The sequence below is a fragment of the Panthera pardus genome, unplaced genomic scaffold (assembly GCF_024362965.1).
Source record: "Panthera pardus isolate Hobbes unplaced genomic scaffold, ASM2436296v1 HiC_scaffold_2, whole genome shotgun sequence".
NCBI lineage: Eukaryota > Metazoa > Chordata > Mammalia > Carnivora > Felidae > Panthera > Panthera pardus.
This window is the reverse complement of record NW_026526765.1, coordinates 69,311,040-69,334,398: the sequence shown is the minus strand read 5'-3', so window position 1 is coordinate 69,334,398 and position 23,359 is coordinate 69,311,040. Positions and strand designations below refer to the sequence as shown.

The 23,359-nt window shown below is 35.0% G+C and overlaps 1 protein-coding gene across 1 annotated transcript in view; it reads left to right on the top strand.

The window, feature by feature from the left end:
* The window catches only part of MAN2A1 (mannosidase alpha class 2A member 1), a 165,861-nt gene that overhangs the window by 62,655 nt on the left and 79,847 nt on the right, over positions 1 to 23,359 (top strand). The window contains exons 6-11 of the mRNA XM_019450524.2: positions 626 to 799; positions 3,692 to 3,878; positions 8,488 to 8,665; positions 14,624 to 14,826; positions 17,855 to 18,037; positions 22,715 to 22,829. Of these exons, the coding sequence (XP_019306069.2) occupies positions 626 to 799; positions 3,692 to 3,878; positions 8,488 to 8,665; positions 14,624 to 14,826; positions 17,855 to 18,037; positions 22,715 to 22,829 (1,040 nt within the window). The remainder of the gene's footprint in view (positions 1 to 625; positions 800 to 3,691; positions 3,879 to 8,487; positions 8,666 to 14,623; positions 14,827 to 17,854; positions 18,038 to 22,714; positions 22,830 to 23,359) is intronic.

Sequence of the window (23,359 nt, the reverse complement as noted above, 5' to 3'; positions counted from 1 at the left end):
AATTGATGTGAGTCAATTGTGAAAAATTCCATTGATCCTTTCTAGGTGGAGAGAAAGCACCAGCATCAAAATGTCTTAAGATTTAACGAAATACGGAACAGTTATTTGGGCCAGTTCTGCCACTGCATAATAAGATGATACAGAACTGTTGTGAAGTATGAAAGATGGCCTACAAATTCCTTAACTTGGGATTGAGGAGTACAAGTTGAAATGAGTTAGCGTACTTTTCTTTATTCTGTAACATCAAGTTGCTGGGTTGTCCAACTCAAAGCACAACAAGACTGTGAGGTCTTAGAGGGCAGGGCAGGGGTTAGGTCCTGTTTGTTTCTCCAGCTTCCCTGCATGGCAGTAGCTTGCTAATACCTATTAAAGATGGCAGAGTGCTTCTTTCAGCTCGTTGATTAACCTACTGTGCGATTCCCCTGCCTGGGAGGACATGACAGGGCCAGGATCCTTTCCTCTGGGAGCCCTGCTGGGAGTGTTTGCTAAAGGGGAATGAATGCTGGGCAGATCGTTTGTCCTCAGACCTGGAATACCACAAAACTCTGATGGCTCTGACGGTAATGTGACTTCTTTTCATGTCATTGTCAGTTAAAAAAATAACACTTATTTTCTTTATCAACAGGAGTGAAACCTCGGTCTGGTTGGTCTATTGATCCTTTTGGACATTCCCCAACAATGGCTTATCTTCTTAAACGGGCTGGATTTTCTCACATGCTTATTCAGAGAGTTCATTATGCAGTTAAAAAACATTTTGCATTGCATAAAACGCTGGAATTTTTTTGGAGACAGAATTGGGGTATGTAGGGTTTGATGAACGTGGAAGGTCTCCCTTGACCTAGATGTTATTTCATAAGGGTTATGAACTCAGGCTGTTACAGGTTTTATTCAGAGTGTCAGTCTTGAAAATTAGGTTGCTTAAAGACACAGATTCTTAGAATTTATTCCCCAGAGTTTTTGTGTTAAGACTCTTTTAAGCAATGGTGAAGATATTTATCTATAGAACATTGTGGATTCTTTTTTACGCCTAAAGGAAGTAAATAAATGTAAGGAATTAGTCTTTTGTAAATGCTTTTTTTTTTTCTGTTTTAAAAAGAACCTGTTTTATACAAAGTTGAACATGTGTTATATCTTATATCCAGTCATTTATTTCATGTTCAGCCTCTGTTTCCTTCTTCTGTCTTTCCTGTCTCTGCATCTAGTAAGAATTGCCTTTTAAAACCTTAATCCTGCCCTCCTAGAACAGCCTTCCTGTTATCTGTACTGCTGTTCTCACGTTGTATTCTGTGGGTGCACAGGTGTTCCAAGGTCAGACTTTCGCAGCTCTTGGCTGGGGGTGGGGGGTTGAGGAGAAGACAAGATTTAGGCTTCTTAAGATGTTTTTGCCTTTCCCAACACCCATTTAATTCAGAATACTTTATTATTTCTTCTTTATTGAGTTTTTATTATGGGCCATGCATTGTATTGTATGCTTTATATCCACTCTCTCACTGAACCTTTATCCTTTAAATTCAGTTCTCTTACAATTCCTTTTAAATGGTGAAGGAATGGATGCTAGGAACGTGAAGCCATTTGCCAAAAGTCATAAGGGCAAGTAGGTGCAGAGGTGAGGTTTGAATCTGTCTTTGTGTAGTTCACAAACCCAGGCTTTTACCTCTCTGGTATTCACTGCCATCCTGATGCTGAGTTTTCCTTAAGATTCCATCTGCAAAAAGGATTTTGTTGCTAAAACAATGTTCAGAAATTACTGTATTACATCATATTTTCTTTCCTGTGTAATTTAGCTCTCTCCCGAGTGTTCTCAAAAAATCATTTGTAAATCTAGGCAGTAACTCCCTTATATGTACTGCTGTTTTTTTCAGTAAGGAAAGAAATTAACTGTATCATTTTTTATTCTGGAAAATAAAAACCTGGAGGGAAAACAAGAACTTGTAGGGGGTTGTATCCTGTATAGTTGGATCAAGTGCAAAGGAGCATATTAATTTAAAAAAAAAAAGATCGTTAATTTGAAAAGGCCCTACTTAAACGGTCGCCTATATTCAAATTGTCCATAAATATCAATCAGCAAGAAATTACTAAGTACTTTTATGTACTTAATACCATGCTTGGAAAAAACACAGAAAACTCCCTTGCCTATAAGGAAATTACAGTCTTAATTTGATAAAAGACAACATCAAATGCAGCAGATAAACTGCAATGTGAAAATGAGTTGCTAAATAGTATGGGGTGAGGTGAAGCAGTGGGATGTGGAGTGTGTCTTCGATCTATAGGAAGAAGGAAGAGAAGGTGCCATCAGTGTCTGAGGTTGTGACAGCCTCTGTGTTGAGAGCAGGTATTAGTGACCAGCATCCATGATGTCATGCTGGAATCTGATTCAGCGAAACAACTTACAGCACAGAAAAGTACAGATTATAATAGCTTTGAAATTTGGGAGAGAGCTGGTAATTACTTTAGCTAAATGGAGTATGAGATAGAATCGGAGTATTGTAGGCTCACCAGATAGATTTGAAGATGTTACTTCAAAATTATGTTGGAATTCAGTTGAGCTTCTTTGTGTGTTCTGATTCTTAATGAAGCAGGTATTTTCATTTTTTAAAATGTGCATGTTGCTTTTAATTTTTTATTTGTTGTAACTGTCTTTATTATGAAAGCAGTACATACCCATTGCTGAAAAGTAGAAATCCATACTTCAGTAAAGGCGGGGAGGTACTTCTAGGTCAGGAGTCTATAAAGATAACCATTTTTAACTCCTGGTTAAATCCTGCACTCACTGGGTGGTAGGCTTCTGACCTCTCAAGGGCAGTGGTAAGACTTCGTGGCATTGAGGTTTTAAATAAAAACAATTCTGCATCAGGAACTAGTGCTTGCTTTCTATATATATACATATACACATATACACATATACACATATATACATATATATGTATATATGTGTATATGTGTATATGTATATGTATATATATGTGTATATATATGTATATATATATGCGTATATATATGCATATATATACGCATATATATATATTGTTTGTTTGTTTGCTTTATTTTTATTCTTGGTGGTTTTTTGTTTTTTTGTTTTGTTTTGAAAATTACTTTTACTTGTCCTGTGCTGCCTTCTTGGTGAAGAGTACCATTGGCTCTTTATTGGTGAGCATCTGGGAGACTCTCTGAACTCTTCTGGTGGCACTTCCTTCTCCTCACAGCAAGAAGTCGATAGGAATTTACCCAGTATTCTCATAAGCCTCCCTACTTTTCCTTTTCTCCTTGTATTCTCTTCATCTCTTCTTACCCTTCTTCTGTGGCTAATTTAATGGTCTTTCTCAGTGTCTCCTATTACTGATGTGGGTGGGCAGAAGCTGGCAGCCAGGGATGGACATGGCCATAATTTTGGATGAGCCAGTCACAACTTTGGCTTTGGCTTTGGTTTGGTTTGTATCTTCCTAGGTCAGTGGATGCTGGTTAATGATGAGTCTCTGCTAAATTTAGATAGAGGAGGTAGAGACTGGGGTGTGAGTCTCCTCCTTCAGCCTGGTGGTTGTTAAATGTCATGGAAGCTTATGTATGGGTAGTTTAATAGGTTGTGGATTAGGGTCGAACTTGCATTACGTATGTAGAAAGTACTGGCATTTTGAACAGTTATAGGAAAACAGAATTTATAAATTCAGGTTTGTCTGTTGGCTCTTTATTTTAGATCTGGGATCTGGCACAGATATTTTTTGCCACATGATGCCCTTCTACAGCTATGACATCCCTCATACGTGCGGACCTGATCCTAAAATATGCTGCCAGTTTGATTTTAAACGGCTTCCTGGAGGCAGATTTGGTTGTCCCTGGGGAGTCCCCCCAGAAACAATACATCCTGGAAATGTCCAAAAGAGGTATGAAAATGTGCATTTCATAAGACACCATCGAACAAAGTAGCAACTCAGCTGCTCATTGCTAAAGGGTTCAGTAGCCAACATTATCCATGTTCAAGGTATTCATTCAAACCAGATTTCAAGCGACTTAAAAATGCCAGAGCTTTGTGCCTTTTATGTGTTAAAATTTAATGGAAAATGAACAATAGGTGATCAATGTACAATGGAGAACCTATAATACTCTGTTATTACCATCTCCTTTGCCCTTATTATAAAAACTGTCTACTATGTTTGATTGATTTCATATACTTTTGTTGATAATAAAACTTCTGGTCTCTATTGTATAAATTAGTAAGAAAAGCAACCCAACTGCAAAAACACATTTATTGAAATGGAACACATAAAGAGTGTAATTATCTGTTCCTTTAATAACAATTTCAATAATAGTAAATGCTGCCCAGCTCTGATGAATACACTCTTTCAATCTTTCTGACATTTTTGGCTTATAGAAAATTTTAATTAGGAATATTTATACTTAAACATATTTATCTAAATAAAAATCAAAGGAATGAATCACTTTTTTAAGAAGAAGAAAATTACTCTAATGATAGAAGCATCTCATTCTATCTAGTTACCTATACTTCTAATTTGGGTGCTTATGAAGCTTAATTTCTTCACTTAAAAATTATTGCCGTATAATGCATTTAAATAAAACATTGTGTGGGGCACCTGGGTGGCTCAGTCAGTTAGGCGTCCAACTTCAGCTCACGTCATGATCTCACAGTCTGTGAGTTCAAGCCCCGCGTCGGGCTCTGTGCTGACAGCTCAGAGCCTGGAGCTGCTTCAGATTCTGTGTCTCTCTCTCTCTGCCCCTCCCCCGCTTGCGCTCTGTCTCTATCTCAAAAATAAATAAAAACATTTTAAAAAATTAAAAAATAAATAACTAAAACATTGTGTTATAATATAGAGGCGCCTGGGTGGCCCAGTCGGTTAAGCATCTGACTTCTGCTCAGGTCATGATCTCACGGTTCATGGGTTCAAGCCCCATGTCAGGCTCTGTGCTGACAGCTCAGAGCCTAGATCCTGCTTCAGATTGTTTCTCCTCTCTCTCTCTCTCTCTCTCTCTCTCTCTCTCTTTCTCTTTGCCCCTCCTCCAGTTGTGCTCGGTCTTTTTCTCTCAAAAAGAGTAAAAAACATTAAAAAAAACCTTGTGTTTTAATGTAAACCACTCATGTATGCCAGAAAAGTAAAATAGTCTTTTATTTTATTTTTTTGATCCATCATGTTATTTATTATGCAAATGAGGAAATTTTCGAGAGTGAGATGGGAAATTATAAACAGTTAAACTATGATGACAGCCATAAACTCTACAAACCAGAACATTCTTTAACCGTAGTTTTAAGACCCTAGTATTTCAGGTTTCCACAAACCTACTCTGCCTAGGTTCTTGTACATGTCGTCCTTAAAAAATTTTTCAGTAACATGACGGTAACACAAGTGTAGACATATTTTTAAACTCATCAAATTGTAATACATGGATTATATAACAATAATTACGTGCAGTTTTTTTTGCCAGTCATAAGTTTGATGGTTTCAGGGAACTCCATGCTAGCGCAGCTTGCTGAGAAGAAGCGAGGCATCCTACCTTCCACAGGAGGGTTAAAAAGGGCAAGGGTGAGGCAGGTCAGTACTTAACAACCACAGCCACCCAAATCACCCAGGGAACTTTTTAAAAGTCTCCAGGCCAACAAAATGAAAATAGAGTGCCAGCATAATCACCCCAGGTGATTGCAGAGCACAACAATAGAGCCTTTTAAATAAAATAAGATCTTTGCACTAGGTACTGTCAAGTCTATTTATTTTTAAAAAATTGCTTTTTAAAAATTGTGTGTGGAAGAGGAAGGTGAGATTGGGTCTCTCTGCCTTGAGTGAGTCCTTGTGGCCATGAAATATTCCATTGTGAGCTTCTCACTGTGGCACATACAAAAGTGTTTTATCATGGCAGCCTTCTTGAAGCCATAGTTCCCTTCTAGCAAAATCTATTTATAATTTTTTTTTTCTAAGTGTCCAAGTTTAGGAATCAACCTGGTTTCATTTTCCTGGTTCCTACAGCAATGAAAATCCCTGAGGAACAGTGAATCCCTGCTTTCTGGGATTAGGTTAGTTAGGCATGGGAGAGTAATCCAGTATAAGGTAGCAAAAGGTACAGTGAAAAAGAAGAGGTAAGGGTGGGGAGAGTATCCTCAGCTCAGGAGGTCAAAGATAGGGAATTTCTTTGAAGGCAGCCAGATGCTTCAGTTGGGGACTCTCAGTGCACCCAAAGGCCTTGTGAGGCTCCTCTTTTTTTTGGTCCTCCTATCTATTTAAAGTGCATTATTAGGGGGAAAAAAGCCATTTTGTGTAATCCTGTGGCTGTGTCCCATCTGACACTTCAAAGATTGCCCCCCAGGAACATATTTGCACTCAGTCAGTTCCACTGATTTTGCAACTGGTTTCCAGACACCTGGGGGCAGAGAGATGAAAGAGTCTATTTAATACTTAAGTAGATTTTTTAAAAAAACTTCTCATAAGTCTTGAAATCTTAACTCTACTGGTTACTTCACATCCAGACATCACCTTCCTTTTTACTTCTTGATGAATGAAGATCAAACACGGGCCTTCCAGATTAGTGGTGCTTGGTTTTAATAACCTAAAGGAAATGAAATTGAACTGTAGTTTACAGGTGATACACTTGATACTGTTTATTAGTTTAGCAGGTTCCTCTACTTCCCAAATAAAGAAACACCATTCTTTATCAAGTTGAGGTTTTGTTCTCATGCACAATATTTTACATATGATGATGATTTACATGTCAAATGATAGGATGTTCTAGGGAATTTTTTTCTTGGTTCTAGTTAAGTTGACATTTCGAATCTGGTGAAAGAATTGAAGAGCAGATTGCTGCTGTACATCTTCAGAGTGATAATCCATTGGTTCATTTGTCAGTAGTGTACCATGTATTTAATAAATATCCACTGTCTACCAGGTAGTATAGGTTGGTTCCTTGGCTTTCTCAGTGTTGACACCTTCTGAGCAGGAGCCTGGGCGCGAGGACAGATGCTAAATGGAAAAGGCACGTTTAATGTTTGTGATTTCTTTCCTGTTATGTGTCTTATGTGTATGTACACAAGATATGGTATATCTAGTAGTAAACCTTGGGATTCATTTAAATGATCACTTACTTTTTTTTATTCTGGTTGCCTGAGGGATCTGATGGATGCTCTGTCACATAGAATATTTTATAATCTGTGATTTATATGTTTGGTTTTCTTCACTTATTTATTTTGATTTTATTTGTCTTTCTGTTTGATTAATCTTATTGTACGTGTATTTTTTAATTATAAGTAAAAATCTAAAATTGTTTTTGGTAAGTGTGGAATATTAGTAAATTATTAGTAAGAATTAAGTACTCCACTGAATGCTAATCTCAGAAAACTATGTTTTGTAAGAATATTATGGTTATAGTTTACTCACCAAGTTACGAAATTTTGCTAATAATTTAATATTTGCAAAGCAATTTTAGAGACTATCATTATAGAAAGATCATGAGATTCTAAATTTAGTTAAATGTTTTTTTTAATTATTTCTATAAAATACCTCTTTCATCATTGGTGTTCTTTGAGTTTCTTTCATAAGTTTTTATATTGTGAATTAGAACCTACTTCTGAATAACCCTTGAAATGAAAATTGGAACATTGGGTAAAAAGCATATTAGTGATTTATCACTAATTTCTTAAGTGTGTCATTACAACATTGAGAACTACTCTGAGTTCATCTGCTTGTTTAATTTCATTTTGGTAAACCATTCCTCTTAAATACCTTATATTCGTAGTCATCTTCAAATGTTGCCCCAATTCAGCATTTGGCAAAAGGATTTCCTACAGAATTACTAGAATATGAAATATAAAAGCACATCAGCACATTTAGTATTTAGCTGTCCTTTTGAGTCATGGGTGGTTAGAGCTGAGGGAGGTAGAATCCAGAAAAGCTAATTCAATTCCTAAGCTTGATTCGTTGATCAGTACTGAGAAGGACACTGTGACAGATACAGAGTTTATTGATGGCAGGTGTTAAGTGAGTTGTTTTTCTTCCTTTTGAAGAGGAAATACGGTTCTATAATTGGTTTTGTTCAAACTATTTTTTTAATGTTTAATCAGGCAAGTTTAGCTTAAATTAGAGAAAGAGATGTTAAATCAAAGCAAACTTCAAAGTTTATGTAGATGAGAAATCCTTATTGTCTTTTTGGACCAAATCATTTTAAAACACCGGCTGTCCAGGATCCAATATCTGTGCCTGGGCTTCAGGAGGGCCATTGATGTTCCTAGTAATTATATGCCAAAGTTGGTCTGTGACTTTATTTCTCTAAGGATAAGAAAAACTATGGGTTTTTTTCTCTGTGATAAGAATTTATGAATATTTTAAGTGGACAACAAAAATTAGTATAGTAGTTTTCAAAAGTCTGCCTTATAAATCATACTAACCTAGAATTCAGGTAAAATATACAATTTCTTTTAACATAATACGCTTTGTAATGAGTTGCCCCATTGTTCTTTTCTTACTACTGTTCCTTTTTTCCCTTTTTCTTTTGTAGGGCTGAGATGCTTCTCGACCAGTACCGAAAAAAGTCAAAGCTGTTCCGTACCACAGTTCTCCTGGCCCCTCTGGGAGATGATTTTCGCTACTGTGAACGCACAGAATGGGATCATCAGTTTAAGAATTACCAGCTGCTTTTTGATTATATGAATTCTCATCCTGAGTATAACGTTAAGGTAATGAGAAAATATTTAATTATGAAAGTGCATTTGAAGTTGAGGCCTCATTATTAAGTGAGGCTAAAACACAGTTGCCTTAGTTTCTTGTCCCCATATCTCAGTATTTACTTGAATATGTGGTCCTTATGTAAACCTGTAGTTCTCACAGAGGAGAATTCTCTAGTGTTATAGTTGTGTTTCTAAAGTGATCCCTTTCTCCCCATTCCCGTAGAATTAAACAGGCATGAGTTTTAAGTGGCTGTAAACATGTAAGGTGTGAAGTTCATTTTTCAGTGATGTCCTGTTTTTCTACCGGCGTTGAAAGTTTGTTTCTCTCTGACAGTTGCATCCTGGTGATTTAGTAGTGTGACTGGCAGATGCAGATGGACATGTCCTGAATTTTGCAAATGAATGTCTTGTGTCCAGAGAATACACTAGCATTTTTCTTAGATGAGAAGACTTCTAAAATCAATCGATTATTTGCCTGTAGTTCTCACTCTTTTTTTCCCCTTGTGGAAAATTTAAAACGTACCCTAAAGTTTTGAGAATGACTCAAGTACCACCACCCCCCAACCTCACCCTGCCTTCCCAATATCCATGGCTCAATTCTAGGTCACTCTCTTCAGCTTCAGCTGTGTCTCACTCGCCCCTCCCCCTTCTCCCCGGGATGATTTTGGAGGAAACCTCAGATGTCATGTAGTTTCATCTGTAACCATTTCAGTATCTGTCTCTAAATGATAAGGACTTTACAAATGAAATCATAATGCCATTATTACATCACAAAATTAATAATTCAATAATATCATATATCCAGATAGATTCACATTTTCCTGATCCCATAAAAGCATTTTTTTTAGCAGATGTTTCGTGAGTCACCAAACAAGAGTGATATATTAGACTCTGTAAGAAAATTACCCAGTGTATTTATTGTATTTATACACTAATCCATGAGACAGTAGAATATCTGTGAAAATACTGTAGAAAGGAAGAGAATGTGGCCTGTCATCAGCTTTCTAATTTCCTAAGGTGAGGTTTTTCTCTGTGATAAGAATTTATGAATATTTTAAATGGATAATGAAAATTAGCATAGCAATTTTAAAAAATCTGCCTTATACATTATATGTAAGTGATGAATCACTAAATTTTATTCCTGAAATCATTATTACAGTATATGCTAACTAACTTGGATTTAAATTTTAAAAAATCTGCCTTATAAATCATACCAACCTAGATTTCAGGTAAAATATAAAACAATTTCTTTTAACAAAATACACTTTTTATTTATTTAAAAAATATATATATTTTTAATATTTATTCATTTTTGAGAGACATAGTGTGAGCAGGGGAGAGGCAGACACGGAATCCGAAGCAGGCTGCAGGCTCTGAACTGTTAGCAGAGCCCGACATGGAGCTTGAACACACGAACCGTGAGATCATGACCTGAGCCAAAGTCAGATGCCCAACCACCTATGCCACCCAGGTGCCCCAGCATAATACACTTTTCAATGAGTTGCTCCGTTGTTCTTTTCTTAACACTATTCTTGTTTTCTCTTTTTCTTTCATAGGGCTGAGATGCTTCTGTTTAGGAAGCATATGTTACTGTTTAGAAGATTAGAAAGCTGACGATAGGCCACATGCTATGTCGTGAGAATTCAAGTTTATTAAGTAAACTTAAATAGTATCAATAGATAAACTTAAAATATAAAGTATATTCAAGATATTTACAACTGACTCTCTACCAAAGTATGAACTCTGTGCATGGGGTCTGTGTTTTTTTAAATTTTTTTTTTTTTTCAACGTTTTTTATTTATTTTTGGGACAGAGAGAGACAGAGCATGAACGGGGGAGGGTCAGAGAGAGAGGGAGACACAGAATCGGAAACAGGCTCCAGGCTCCGAGCCATCAGCCCAGAGCCTGACGCGGGGCTCGAACTCACGGACCGCGAGATCGTGACCTGGCTGAAGTCGGACGCTTAACCGACTGCGCCACCCAGGTGCCCCCATGGGGTCTGTGTTTAAATCATCTCCTTAATCTCCTCGAAGACAAAGCTCATATACGAACACTTGATTAGGAGATGGCATATGTATATGGGTATTTTATCCCTAAATACATCTTCCTAGCGAATGTTCTTGTGGTCCACAAAAGGATCTACCACCTGATTCTTCAGAATTAAGTCCTGATTTTAGTATTTTACCCATTTCCTCCTTTGTCCACTAGGGCAATTTTTAAAGTAATTAAAAATTGAAATATCACATACATAGGAGATATGCACAAATCCATAAGTGTACAGAGAATTTCTTCAAATTAAAAAAATCCCATGCAATCACCATCCAGTTTAAGACATAGAACATTTATGGCATCCAGAAGAGTCCCTTAAATCCCCTTCAAATCATTGCCAACTCTTAACAAAAGTAAGCTTATTTTCCCTTCTGTCATCATGATTAGTGTTGTTTCTTTTTAAATTTCACAAGAAGGGGATCTTAAGTATCTGTTATTTTGTGTGTGGATTTCCTTGCTCCAGGTTGTGTTTGCCACATTCATCCATATTGTTGCATGTAGCAGCATATTCATTTTTAATGCCGTATAATATCTCTAGTATCCATATGATACAATTTGTCCATTGTATTGTTGATGGATATTTGGGTTGTTTTCCAATTTTTGTCTATTATAAATAAAGCCGTTTTGAATATTTTGTGTATGCTTTGATATACACAAGTGTGAGTTTATGTGGGTATAAAGTGGGATGGAAATTTTTGGTCATTGAGTATGCACATGTTGAGCCTCAGTAGATATTGCCAAACAGTATTCCAAAATAGATTGCATTAATTGTTGCATTTTATGACAATTTTAGTTGCTCTACTTCCTTACTCAGACTTTGTATAGTTATGATTGCTTTTCATTTTTATATTTTATTATAGATGTGATTGTTTTATTTTGTATTTCCCTGGTAGTTATAAGGTTGAACCTCTTTTCATAAGTTTGTTGCCATTTAGGTACCTTCTTGTGAGGTGCCTATTTAAAACTTTTGATGACTTTTCCTTAAATTGGGTTATCTGTCTTTTTGTACCATTTATAGTTCTTATATATGTTTTCCTTTGAGTCTTTTTTTTTTTCAGATAAAAGTTTTGCAAATATTGTCTCCCACTATGTAAGCCTATTTTTTTTCTTAATACTGTCTTTTGATAAACAGAAATCCTTCATTTTAATTAAATATAATAGTATTTTCCTTTATGATAAGTGCTTGTTGTGTCCTACTTAAGAAATTTTTGTTTATACCTCATAGTCATGAAAATATATTTCTTATGAAGTTGTCCTCCAGAAGCTTTATTGCTTTACCTTCAACATTTAGGTCTGTAATGTATTTGGAATTGATTTTTTATGAATTTTATGAAGGTAGGGATCAAAGGGCATTTTTGCCCATATGGATATCTACCACTATTTATTGAAAAGACCAGTTTGCCACTACACTGTAGCATCATCTTTGTCATTCATTATGCATGAAACTATATTTGTGTGGATCTTGTGTAGACTGTATTCAATTTTGTCTGTTTGACTCATCTCATACTGTCTTAATTACTGTAGTTTTAGAATAGATCTTCATGTCTGATAGCATAAGTCTTCTTTCTTCTGCCCCCCTGCCCCCGCCCAAAAAAAAAGTTGGGATTTTGATTGGCATTGCTTTGAACCTATGGATCAATTTGAATATGGATCCATATTAGGCCATCCATGAACATGGTATAGTCCATGTATAAAAAATGTAATTAACTTTTGCATTCTAACCTTGTACACAGTAACCCTCCTGCATTTCCTTTCTTTCCAGAATTTGTGCATTCAAGTGTTGGCTGCTTTGATTGCCCTTAGATACCTTTCAAACAAAAGTGGGTTGGTTTTTTTTTTCGGTGTTTGTTGTTTTTTTTTTTTCTCTGTGATTTATCTAGTTATGTCTCTTCTCTGTAGGGTATTTGAAGTTATTTTGTCTAAGCTGGAAGCTTACATTTATTATTTTCTTTTAGTGAAAGGAAAAACAAAAGTAAGTAATTGAATATAGATGGCTAAAAAACGGACCTTGAACTAGCCAAGACAGTCAGTTTGCTATTGATCATCACTTCTTTTACAGTTTATGTAAGTTTTCCTGTATGTTGTCCAGATAGAGGAGTTTGAGGATCTTTAATATTAAAGTTATGTTTAAGATATTATTTATTGCCTTTTAATGTAAAAAATATTTAACTATTTTTTTAGTTATTTGTTTAGGAATCCCAAATATGTACTTTATTTGAGCTACCAAAAAGTTCTGTAAAAAAAATTTAGTCTTAAATAATTTCTTTTGAAACCTCAGCATGAAGGATTACGTTTCAGTCCTTTGAGACTGAATTAAGTTTGTAAGAAAGCCCACCAGGCCACTTACGTAAACTTTGCCCTGGGAAATTGCCAGGAAAGAAGTATATTCATCTTGGCTAATACCAAAAATTAACTAAAATATTTTAAAATATTTAAAATCATCTGTTTTGCTGTCATAAAATATTGTGTCACAATTATATTCTGATAACTTATATTTGTCTTACTAATATCATTGTGTTTCCAGTTGAAATTTGCCTTGGCAATAGAAAAATAATAGCTAAAACTTACACCATTATTTGCCAGTTGTATTTCTAAGCATTTTACTTAGACCCTATTATCTGTAACAAAGACACAGAGACAGTATATAATATGCTCAAAACCACATGTTAGGTAAGTGGTAGAGATGAAATTTAATTCCATATCACCTGGATCCAGGTTCTGTGCTGTTCTTAACCACTCTACTAGAATGCTACTCACTATTTTTAACTACTCTTATTTTTCTGCCACATTGAATCAAAATGGTTTTAGTCTCTGTGTGTGTGTGTGTGTGTGTGTAAGGTAGGAAACAACAAAATTAGCATGTTACCGTTACTCAAAGAAATATATTCCCTGTTAAATTCTCTGTTTATTTCTAAAAACCATGCCTTTTAATATCTGTTTACATAGTCTGGTATAATGTTTCTTTTTTCCTTTGATTTATAGAATAGCTTGGGCTCATAAAAATGGATTTGTGTTCTGGTAATTTAAATCATTAGTCAGAAGACCTTTTCGTTTGAGCAGTCAACCTTTCAATTCTTGTCACTCTTTGTGTTTTACTTCTATTCAGTGTTACCTGCTGGTAGAGAAAGTCCCTTTTTTGTTTTGTTTTGTTTATTTTTTTTTAACGTTTATTTATTTTTGAGACAGAGACAGAGCATGAACAGGGAAGGGGCAGAGAGAGAGGGAGACACAGAATCTGAAACAGGCTCCAGGCTCTGAGCGGTCAGCACAGAGCCCGACGTGGGGCTCGAACTCATGGACCGTGAGATCATGACCTGAGCCGAAGTCAGACGCCCAACCGACCAAGCCACCCAGGCGCCCCTGTTTTGTTTATTTTTAATGATCTGCTGTTCTTGAAGTCTCCCTTATAAGAGCTCAAACTAGGGAGATGGGGAGGCCAGGAGAGTGTATGTGCATAAGACCTATGAAAATGCTTAACAAAACTGTTACTCCAGACTTCTGGAACATTTTGCTCAAAATGTTATAGCTAAATATATGTAAATGAAATGTTTTATTTTTTCTGCTTCCTCCCAACGTTCATTCATCTCTGAATAATTCTATGCCATGACCCCTGCATATTTTGAAATTCTGGAGATTTGTAAGGAGTTAATCAGATTCCCAAATTTGTATATCTAAATAGCTCTTCTAACCCCTTAGGTATATCAGTTTTATTTTAATTTAATTTGGGACTTGATGCAAGTAAAAGAAAGAGTCACTGTGTATTTCCCCCCTGCTTTTGAGTTTGGTAAAATCTGAGCTAGATTTTCATCTTAACGTGGAAGCACATCTTAAATATTTATTATTAACTTCTCCTTTCAGTGCTAGATGTAATTTTAAGGTAGAGATGAATAATTGAAGTGTAACTTTTTTTTTCATTAGATACAGTTTGGAACTTTATCGGATTACTTTGATGCACTGGATAAAGAAGATGTAACCAGTGGAAAGAATAGCCAATCAATGTTCCCTGTTCTAAGTGGAGATTTTTTCACTTATGCTGACCGAGATGATCATTACTGGAGTGGCTACTTTACATCCAGACCCTTTTACAAGCGAATGGATAGGATATTGGAATCCCATTTAAGGTACATTTATGTTTAGATAGCTACATTAATTATTCACCTCTTTTGTATTATCATAGCCTTTTTGTAGAGTCTTGCATAATATACGAAATTTATGCAGTGTTAGGATGTGTTTAATGTAATTGTGAAATTTTAATGTAATCAGAGATATGTCTCCAAAGCATAATCAAATTATTACATGGGTTTTTGTTCTGGAAGGAAAAGCAGTTTATGTAATTAGATTTTCTCCTATATTTTATGTTTTATATGTTTCTAATTAATTACCTGTATTGTTTGCACACCACAATTATATTCATTGGCATCAGCATGTGTGTCTGAAAATTAGTAATCAGAGCAAGGGTCAAAAGGAACAAATAGGGGCGCCTGGGTGGCGCAGTCGGTTAAGCGTCCGACTTCAGCCAGGTCACGATCTCGCGGTCCGTGAGTTCGAGCCCCGCGTCAGGCTCTGGGCTGATGGCTCGGAGCCTGGAGCCTGTTTCTGATTCTGTGTCTTCCTCTCTCTCTGCCCCTCCCCCGTTCATGCTCTGTCTCTCTCTGTCCCAAAAATAAAAAAAAAAAACAAAAAAAACCAAAACGTTGAAAAGGAACAAATAGGGCCCCTCAGTGGCCAAACTGTGGGCCTCAAAGTACATAATCTAAAACTAATGTATTTTATATGTAGGAGAACTTTAGAGGCTCCATCTCAGTTCTTATTTATTAGAAATATATTTCTTATAGGTATGATTTTCTGCTTAGAAGAACAAAACTTGAAAGAGATGAGAACTGATGGAGGCAGAGTGATAGGCTGAAAAAGTACAGTGACATGGAAAAGGCAGAAAAGTTGGTAGAAAATAAAAACGTTCTAAACCATCATTATCCAGTAGAGCTTTTTGTCAGTGTCCAATAGAACTTTCTGCAGTGATAGAAATATTCTGTCTCTCTTTTCTGCACTGTTTAGTATGTAGCCACTAGCCACGTGTAACTGTTGAGCACTTGAAATGTGACCAGTGTGGCTAAGGAAATGAACTCTTAATTTCATTCAATTTTAACTAATTTAAGTGTAAATAACCACATGTGGCTAGCAGCTGTCATAGTGAGGAGTGTGACAGTGTAAGTAACTGAGTCTTGGTGTTTTTTGGTAAAGATTAACCACCCCAGCAACTCATGAGGCTCGTTCTATGTGTATGTAGCTCAGGAGGTTAATTTATTTTCCTGTTAAGTTCACTTTCAACTTCGTTCAGATCATGAATTCATGATGATTAATTTTCATGATGAATCTCAGTATTAAAAAGTAATGTCACACCTACTTTCTTCTTATATACTGGTAGAAACAGTACATTTTGGAAAGCCTTTTTATAAAAATCATGAATTTCTTCAAGCGTTGTACTTTGGTATAACAGTATGTTTTTATTATTTTTACTGTTACCATAAGTGTCATTACCATTATTTCAAAAACCTGATCTTTGACTATTTTCTGGGATACTCAAAAATGTGCAAAATGAATACATATTATTGTATTTGTAATAAAATAGTATTTCTATATTAGAGAAATTTATGCATTTCTACCCAATAGAATATAATTATCTATTATGTTATTCTAAACTATCCATGATAAAAACAGAGAAAGTACTAAGTAATATAGAGATTTCTTTTGGACCACTGCATTTTTTGAAAGTGTCACCTATTTTTTAGTGATAAATAATTACAAAATGTGGGTTCAATCTTAATTTATTGAGCATACTTAAAATGGAAGTACTTAGGGCTGGTAATATATTTTGAAAATTCTGCTTTAAAATAAAACAACAAAAAACCATTTAATTGTGAATTTCAAAACGTAATTATTTGAAAATAAGTTTATTGTGTGGTAATAGGTACTTCATCTTATAGCTTATTTGTAAAAAAATACTTGGATAAAATAGAAGAGTATAAAGAAGAATATAATTTTTAAATCCCATTTTTACATTTTGGAATATCCTTATATGTGTGTATTCTTTTCAAAACCAGGAATATGTGCTGTGGATATATATGAGCATATATACAGTTTCCTTCACTCAAATTTAGTGTTTCTCATGCCATGAATTTTAGAAGGGTTAGAATTTGAAAGTGGAGATTATTTAGTAACCTTTAATTATTGCAAAATTTAAAGGAATTCTTTTTTTTAAGTACTTCACATTTCTTTTTCCCTATATCTTTATACATTTTTATATTGCCTTGATTTTCTCTCCATTATCCTTAATACGTTTGGCATAAAGAGCCTTATTACATTTTTTACTTCATCAAGCCATATCTCCTTTCAAAGAACTTCTTTTGAAGCCTATCTTGAACCATATCCTCTGATGATGAAAAAATAAAAAAGTGTTAAAATGATAAATCCCCGTATTCTTGCTCAAAAACTATTCTTAAGCTGAAGTGCTTTTTTTTTAAATAAATGAGAAAAGACAGCATATGTTTTATCATCTTTCAGTTTATATTGTTGAATTCAACACTTACATTGTTATCATTCAACACTTAGACTAGCTATTGTCACTGAGCTGTCAAGCCATCATTTTTCTGCGTCTGCTTTACTGTTACTTTCCCACGCATGTGACCATGTATCTCCACACCATCTCTCCTTTAATGTACATATGTGAGAGTAAATGGCTTTCTGGTGATGAAGTTCATCTTTTGTGTCTGTGTTGATCTTGGAGATAGAAAGGACAGAAACCATTAACCACTTCTTACTGCTGTGTTGAGATAGGTTTAACTTACATAGAACATAGTGAAAAAATATCACGCTGCCAGTGGGTACTGGCTTCTTTCCAGGAACGTCTAGAACAAGGGCCCTTTATATCAATTTAGACGTGATGTTCTCTGATGATCAATGCTTTAGGCTTATTAGATGGATACCTTGATGGTTTTATAGAAATCTTTATTATCAGTATCTTTTTTTAATAAATAGCACTAAAATTGTGGGTTTTTGAAAAACCACATTTGAAAATGTATCAGTACCACATGTTTTAAATAGTCAATATTTGTTTTGAAATAAGAATTAATGACTGTTTTATACAACTAGGGCTGCTGAAATTCTTTACTATTTCGCCCTGAAACAAGCTCAGAAATACAAGATAAGTAAATTTCTTTCATCATCCCATTACACGGCACTGACAGAAGCCAGAAGAAATTTGGGACTATTTCAACATCATGATGCTATCACAGGAACTGCAAAAGATTGGGTGGTTGTGGATTATGGTACCAGGTAATATAGTTATTTAAAAAGTGATTATAAAACAAAGTCTTTAAAAATTTTGGGTCACAGGCTTATATCTTTGATGAAGTTTTTAATGTACATTAGACCATATTACTAATGATATGCATTATAAGTATTGCTATAGAAAAACATCAATTTTCAAAGCATTTTTCAAGAAACCTGTTGATGTTATACTAGCTGTTCTAACTTTTTATTGCAGTGCATTTCTGCAAATGGAGTACTGACACATTAGTATAAAACTGTGTTTTTTCTTACGTATTGTGTGGTAATTGGGGTTACCTTCTTGACAAAGGATTTGGTATCAAATGGATCATAGCTATAATTCAGGGAGATAAAGAGCCACACTTCATTGTATAGCAGCTTCATTTCCTGTTTCATATCCGGTTGTTCTCAGATACTTCATTGTTTTTTAGAGGGACATTGACCAAAAAAATCAGCCTAGAAGATACCCAGCAAGTAGAAGAGCCTTGCAACCTTGATATATATGGATGGATGATATAAGGACTTGAGATGAAAGGGGATGGCCTGGGTATTGATATCAAAGGCATCTTCAGCTCTCTGAAAGTTTATGAAGATGAGTGAGGGAGTAGAAGCTCAGGTGTTTTCACAGTGCAGAATTGGAAACAGTGAGTACAGGTTTTAGCTCAGAACAGCAGGGGACTTTGTAAAACAGTGCTTCCCAATAATGGAAAGGCTTACCTTTTAGGATAGATTTTCACCATCATGCCCAAGTTTAGATTACCATTCATTAGGATCAGTGTAGAGAAGATTTCTATGTTGGGGAAGGAGTTTTGACTATTGTTTCACTATGATTTAGATTATTTTTTCTTCGAGATTTTTTCCTGTCAATAATGGTGTGCTTTGATAATATTTTTAAATTGTTAAAATATGCTCTTATTTTCTTATAATATAGATTTAAAAGGTGACTCTTTTTGAAATAAATGCTCCCATATGTGAAGTGTATACAGCACATAAAGTCAACATTAAAAAGTAATCCACAGCTGATATTACTAATCGTAATAAGTGTTAATTAAGATTTTAGTTACAATATTTTGACTCTTTGGGGGGAAAAATCTTGAGGTTTCATTAGTTGACTTCAGTCCTTGAGAATACATTCAAGGTAATATCTTGATATATTCTCAGTTTTCTTGTGGCAAATGTATTTGGCATCCGTTGCGGTTGAGCTGGGCTTAAAGTGGGAAACACTCAATGGATGGTGATACTGGTTTTTCGCTCACAGAAGTCATTTTTGAAAGTAAGGTCAGATCCTCAAAAACTTAAAAACCACTTGCAGGCAAAGCAAATGGCCTTGGAATCGGTCCATGATAATAGTTCAGTCATGGGATCAGACGGGCTAACTTGCTTTTTAGGGTCTGCACCACCCTCTCCATCCACTGTTCCCCCAGATCATGGGTGATTCACTCTCCTTCCCTGCCCTCACAACCCCCATCCTATGAGGCATTTAGAGGTTATTGAATCTGGTTTCCCTGCAAAACAAATACATTTATTATTATAAGTGAATATTTTCTAAAATAAAATTTCTGAAGAAATATTTTTCATTGGAAAATATTTTACTAATATACTGAGAGTACTATGAAATTAGTCCTTGTTTTGTTAGAAACAAGTATTCGTTTTAAATATAGGTTGTGGCTACATGTTGATCTAAGAGCATAAGTTAAAGAAAAAAGTTGTTATTTATATAATGAAATACTAATACTAACACAAAGAAAGGATAAAGACACACTTAATATATGGATTCAAAAATCTCTGTGAGATGTATTGTAAAACAAAACAAAAGCAAAACAAAAGTTGCAGAAACAGTGTGTATAACAATAAACTATTAAAAAAAATAAAAGTAAGGTCAGATCCTCCATTTTTTCCTTTTCACCTGCTCCTGCCTTCTTGGTTTATTGAGAGTTTAGAAGTGAAGGTGCTTAGATTCAGAGCAGAGTTTCTAAGAGGAAATAAAAAGTCATTCTCCTGCACTGTATACCTGCTCTCCGTTGCTGCCATATTGAAAGAGACTTGGGTACAGGTCATAGAGTTTTTGCTTCAGGACATTTTCTGTCTCGTAACCTTTCCAGAAGTCCTGTCATTATTTCTTCCATATGTTTGGTTACGCTTTTAGCGTATAAAAACATGCTGTGCAAAGTTGCATCTTAGAGAAAAAAGACACAATAATTCTCAAATTGTACTTGACATTTGTAAATTTGCTTTGCGAGCACTTCACACTTCATTGAAAAGTCATACACAATTATCAAGTCATTAGCGTAGACATTTTAAGTAGAAAATTTCAAAACACAAGTTAGAGAATTACAAACAAAGAAGCAGCTAGCATTGGGTGTTCTCTTGTTCTTGGACTGTTGACTGTTTATTCAGATATTGGCAGAAGTGTCCCTGTGAACAAGTGTATGAGTTAAGGATTACATTTGGCTGCTACTAATAATAACTTGAAACTGAATAAATTCTGTTCTTTTATGCCGTATAAAAGAACTCTGCAGATCCTTGGTTCAGGTATGGCAGCTCCACAATGCTAACAGGGATCCAGACCCTTCTAGCTTTCTCTTCTGCCATCTAAGGGTGATTCATACTTACATTACTGCTCTCTCAACAGTAGATTGAATGTTTATAAAATGATAACGTGGAGAGCAAGAATACCTCATGGCTATTTGAAGGTTAATTCTAATCATGGCATGAAAAAATGAGTTAGACTGGGACACTTTGTGATGAATGTTCAGCTTAAAAGTGGATAATGTGGCTATGTAAAAGAGAAGAAATGGTAATGAGGTCAGCTACACAAAGATTTAAAATTCTGCCAGTTTATACCTTGTAATTAAGGTAGGTAGAAAAAAATGAACAAAGGGTGAGTATGAGGGTCCAAACATATAGATCAAACTATTCATTGAAACAAACATAATACCAGCTTTGAACAGCAGTAATGATAACAAAGTAGAAAACTGATTTCTAAGTGATGTTCTCTGAACTGTTTGATAATGATAGGATAAGGGCATGTTAGGAAATTAGAGGCTCTGAGAAATCCCACAATGCTGAAGTGGTGAAACATTAAAATTTTGCTTTACCCAATGTTTCCCAAACTTATTTACCGTGTGTAGTCTTGTTTTGCCTTAAACAAAACAGCTTTATACATCCTGAGAAAGCTTTGGGGAATACTGTATCAGTACTTAGTGCTTATCTCATTAGAAAACTGTGTGTGTGCCTTTAGGATACAAACATTGATTTGTGGCATTCCCTCAGTTTAATTAGGACTCTTCAGTGTGCTGTAATACATATAAGGTTTTAGCTGATGGAAAACATGACTTTTATTCTGCAGGTTCAGACAGCCTAATAAAGATAGCTATGTAGATAATAAAAATAAACTTAGATCGAGGGGCTTGTTTCTAGAACTGAGTTGTAGCCATTCATATTGTCTCTTAATCTGGAGAGAACACTTGTTATCATCTAGGAAAACATTTGAATAGACTGAGAAGCTTAGCTGGTTGATGGCCTGAACTCATGTCCTTAAGACTTTAATACTGTGTATGTATAACACATTTACCTAGTTAATTAACTTACGATTATGATCACTTAAATCTTTGAAGGTAATCTCAATGCTCTGCAAAAAGAAGTTATTTCTGATTCTCTTACAATTTTTTTTGATGTTGTTGCATGCCAGCAAAATGTTCCTAACGTATAGATGCAAAATTGCTTCCTATGTTGGGGAAAATGATATAATCACTCTAAAACATAATAGACTCCGTGGTTGATTAAAGCATGAGTCACCAAGTTTCTCTACAGATTTCTCCAGTGAATTTACTTAGAGATAACTGTTCTATAAACAGGGATACTTGTTCTTTAAAGAAACAAGACTGAGCTTGAGAAAAACTTCAAACAAATTCTTTTCCTATGTGTAGTGTTTCAGCAATAGCTGGTAATGTACTAAGATTATATTCTGGAATTGATCTTGAATCAGTTGACTGGTATGCATCTCTTTGGTTCCTCTAACGTAAAAATACAGTTTGAATACAGTTAGCAGTTTTAATGGCCAAGAAAATTTAACAGGGACAAAGACAATTTCATTAGCCAGACTTGTGAAAACTTTCTCTTTTTTTTGAACAAGAACATGAAACGAAATTCAACAAAATATTTATTTGAATTCCCCAGGAATTTGAATTTTTTGAAGTGTGTATACTGATTGAATTTTGTGAGCAAGAGTTAAACTCATGTCTTCTCTTGCTATTTCAACACTTGCTAAAGAATTTTCTAAAGTATCAAAGTGCTTTTTTGGTAAGAACGCCTTAAAGCTGTTGGAGTGATCATGCACGGTATTATTATTTGACATGATATTCATAGAAAGTATCAGCAGTTTAAAAAAAAAAGAAAAAAGAAGAATCATTTTGAATAAGTTTATGTGTTTCAGGTATGTCCAGAAAGTTTTCTACTTTAAATGAATCCTTATTAGTGGTATCTTGTGATTAACCCCCCTCCTTTTTTTCTAAGTACTTAATCGTGGGCAAAAAGTATCAATTCTTTATAGGTTCATTATAGGTTGCACTTTGTGAAGACAGGATGAGAGTAATGGTGGTTTGGCCATTATTAAAGAAGCTGAAAATATTGTATAGAGATATTTGAATTACTTCTCAGACCAGTAACATTTTTGGTTCACAGACTCTTTCATTCCTTAATGAATTTGAAGAAGATAATCGGATATTCTGCACTACTTCTTATTTTGAAGGACAAAACCTCGTACAACTCTTACTCTTTTGATAACCTCCTAGACATGGTTAGTTGATATCTTTTATATTTATCATAAAAGTGTGTGATTCTTTTGTTCTTAATTTGGAAAGGGGGATGAGAAGCCTAGTGAAAAGAGACATTAAAAAATTGTGATTTCCTTGTACTTAGAATTTATATCATTTTATATGAAATATCTGTGTGTGCTTCTTTCCTATCTGTGTGTCTGTATTTGGTTTATGGTGTATATTTTGTTCTGACTAAATCTAAGCATGAAAAATAAAATGATGAACTTACTTTGTTATGTGAAACATAACAGGCTTCCAAAACACTCTTAAGTGTGTTGATGATAATGTATTGTAAGATGATATGGTAAGATAACTGGGCATTATAATTAGTTATTTTTGCTTGGCTTAAATTAGAAGCCCCTTGGTGTTTGCACTGCTGCTGTAAATACTTAATCTGTTCTTGCTGAACTTCAGTTTGAATGATCCTAAATTGTCTTCTGGTTTTAGGATCAGGCCATGGAGTGCTGTGGGCAGTGCTCAGATGTGTGTAACAGAAGAGGAGTGGTTGAGG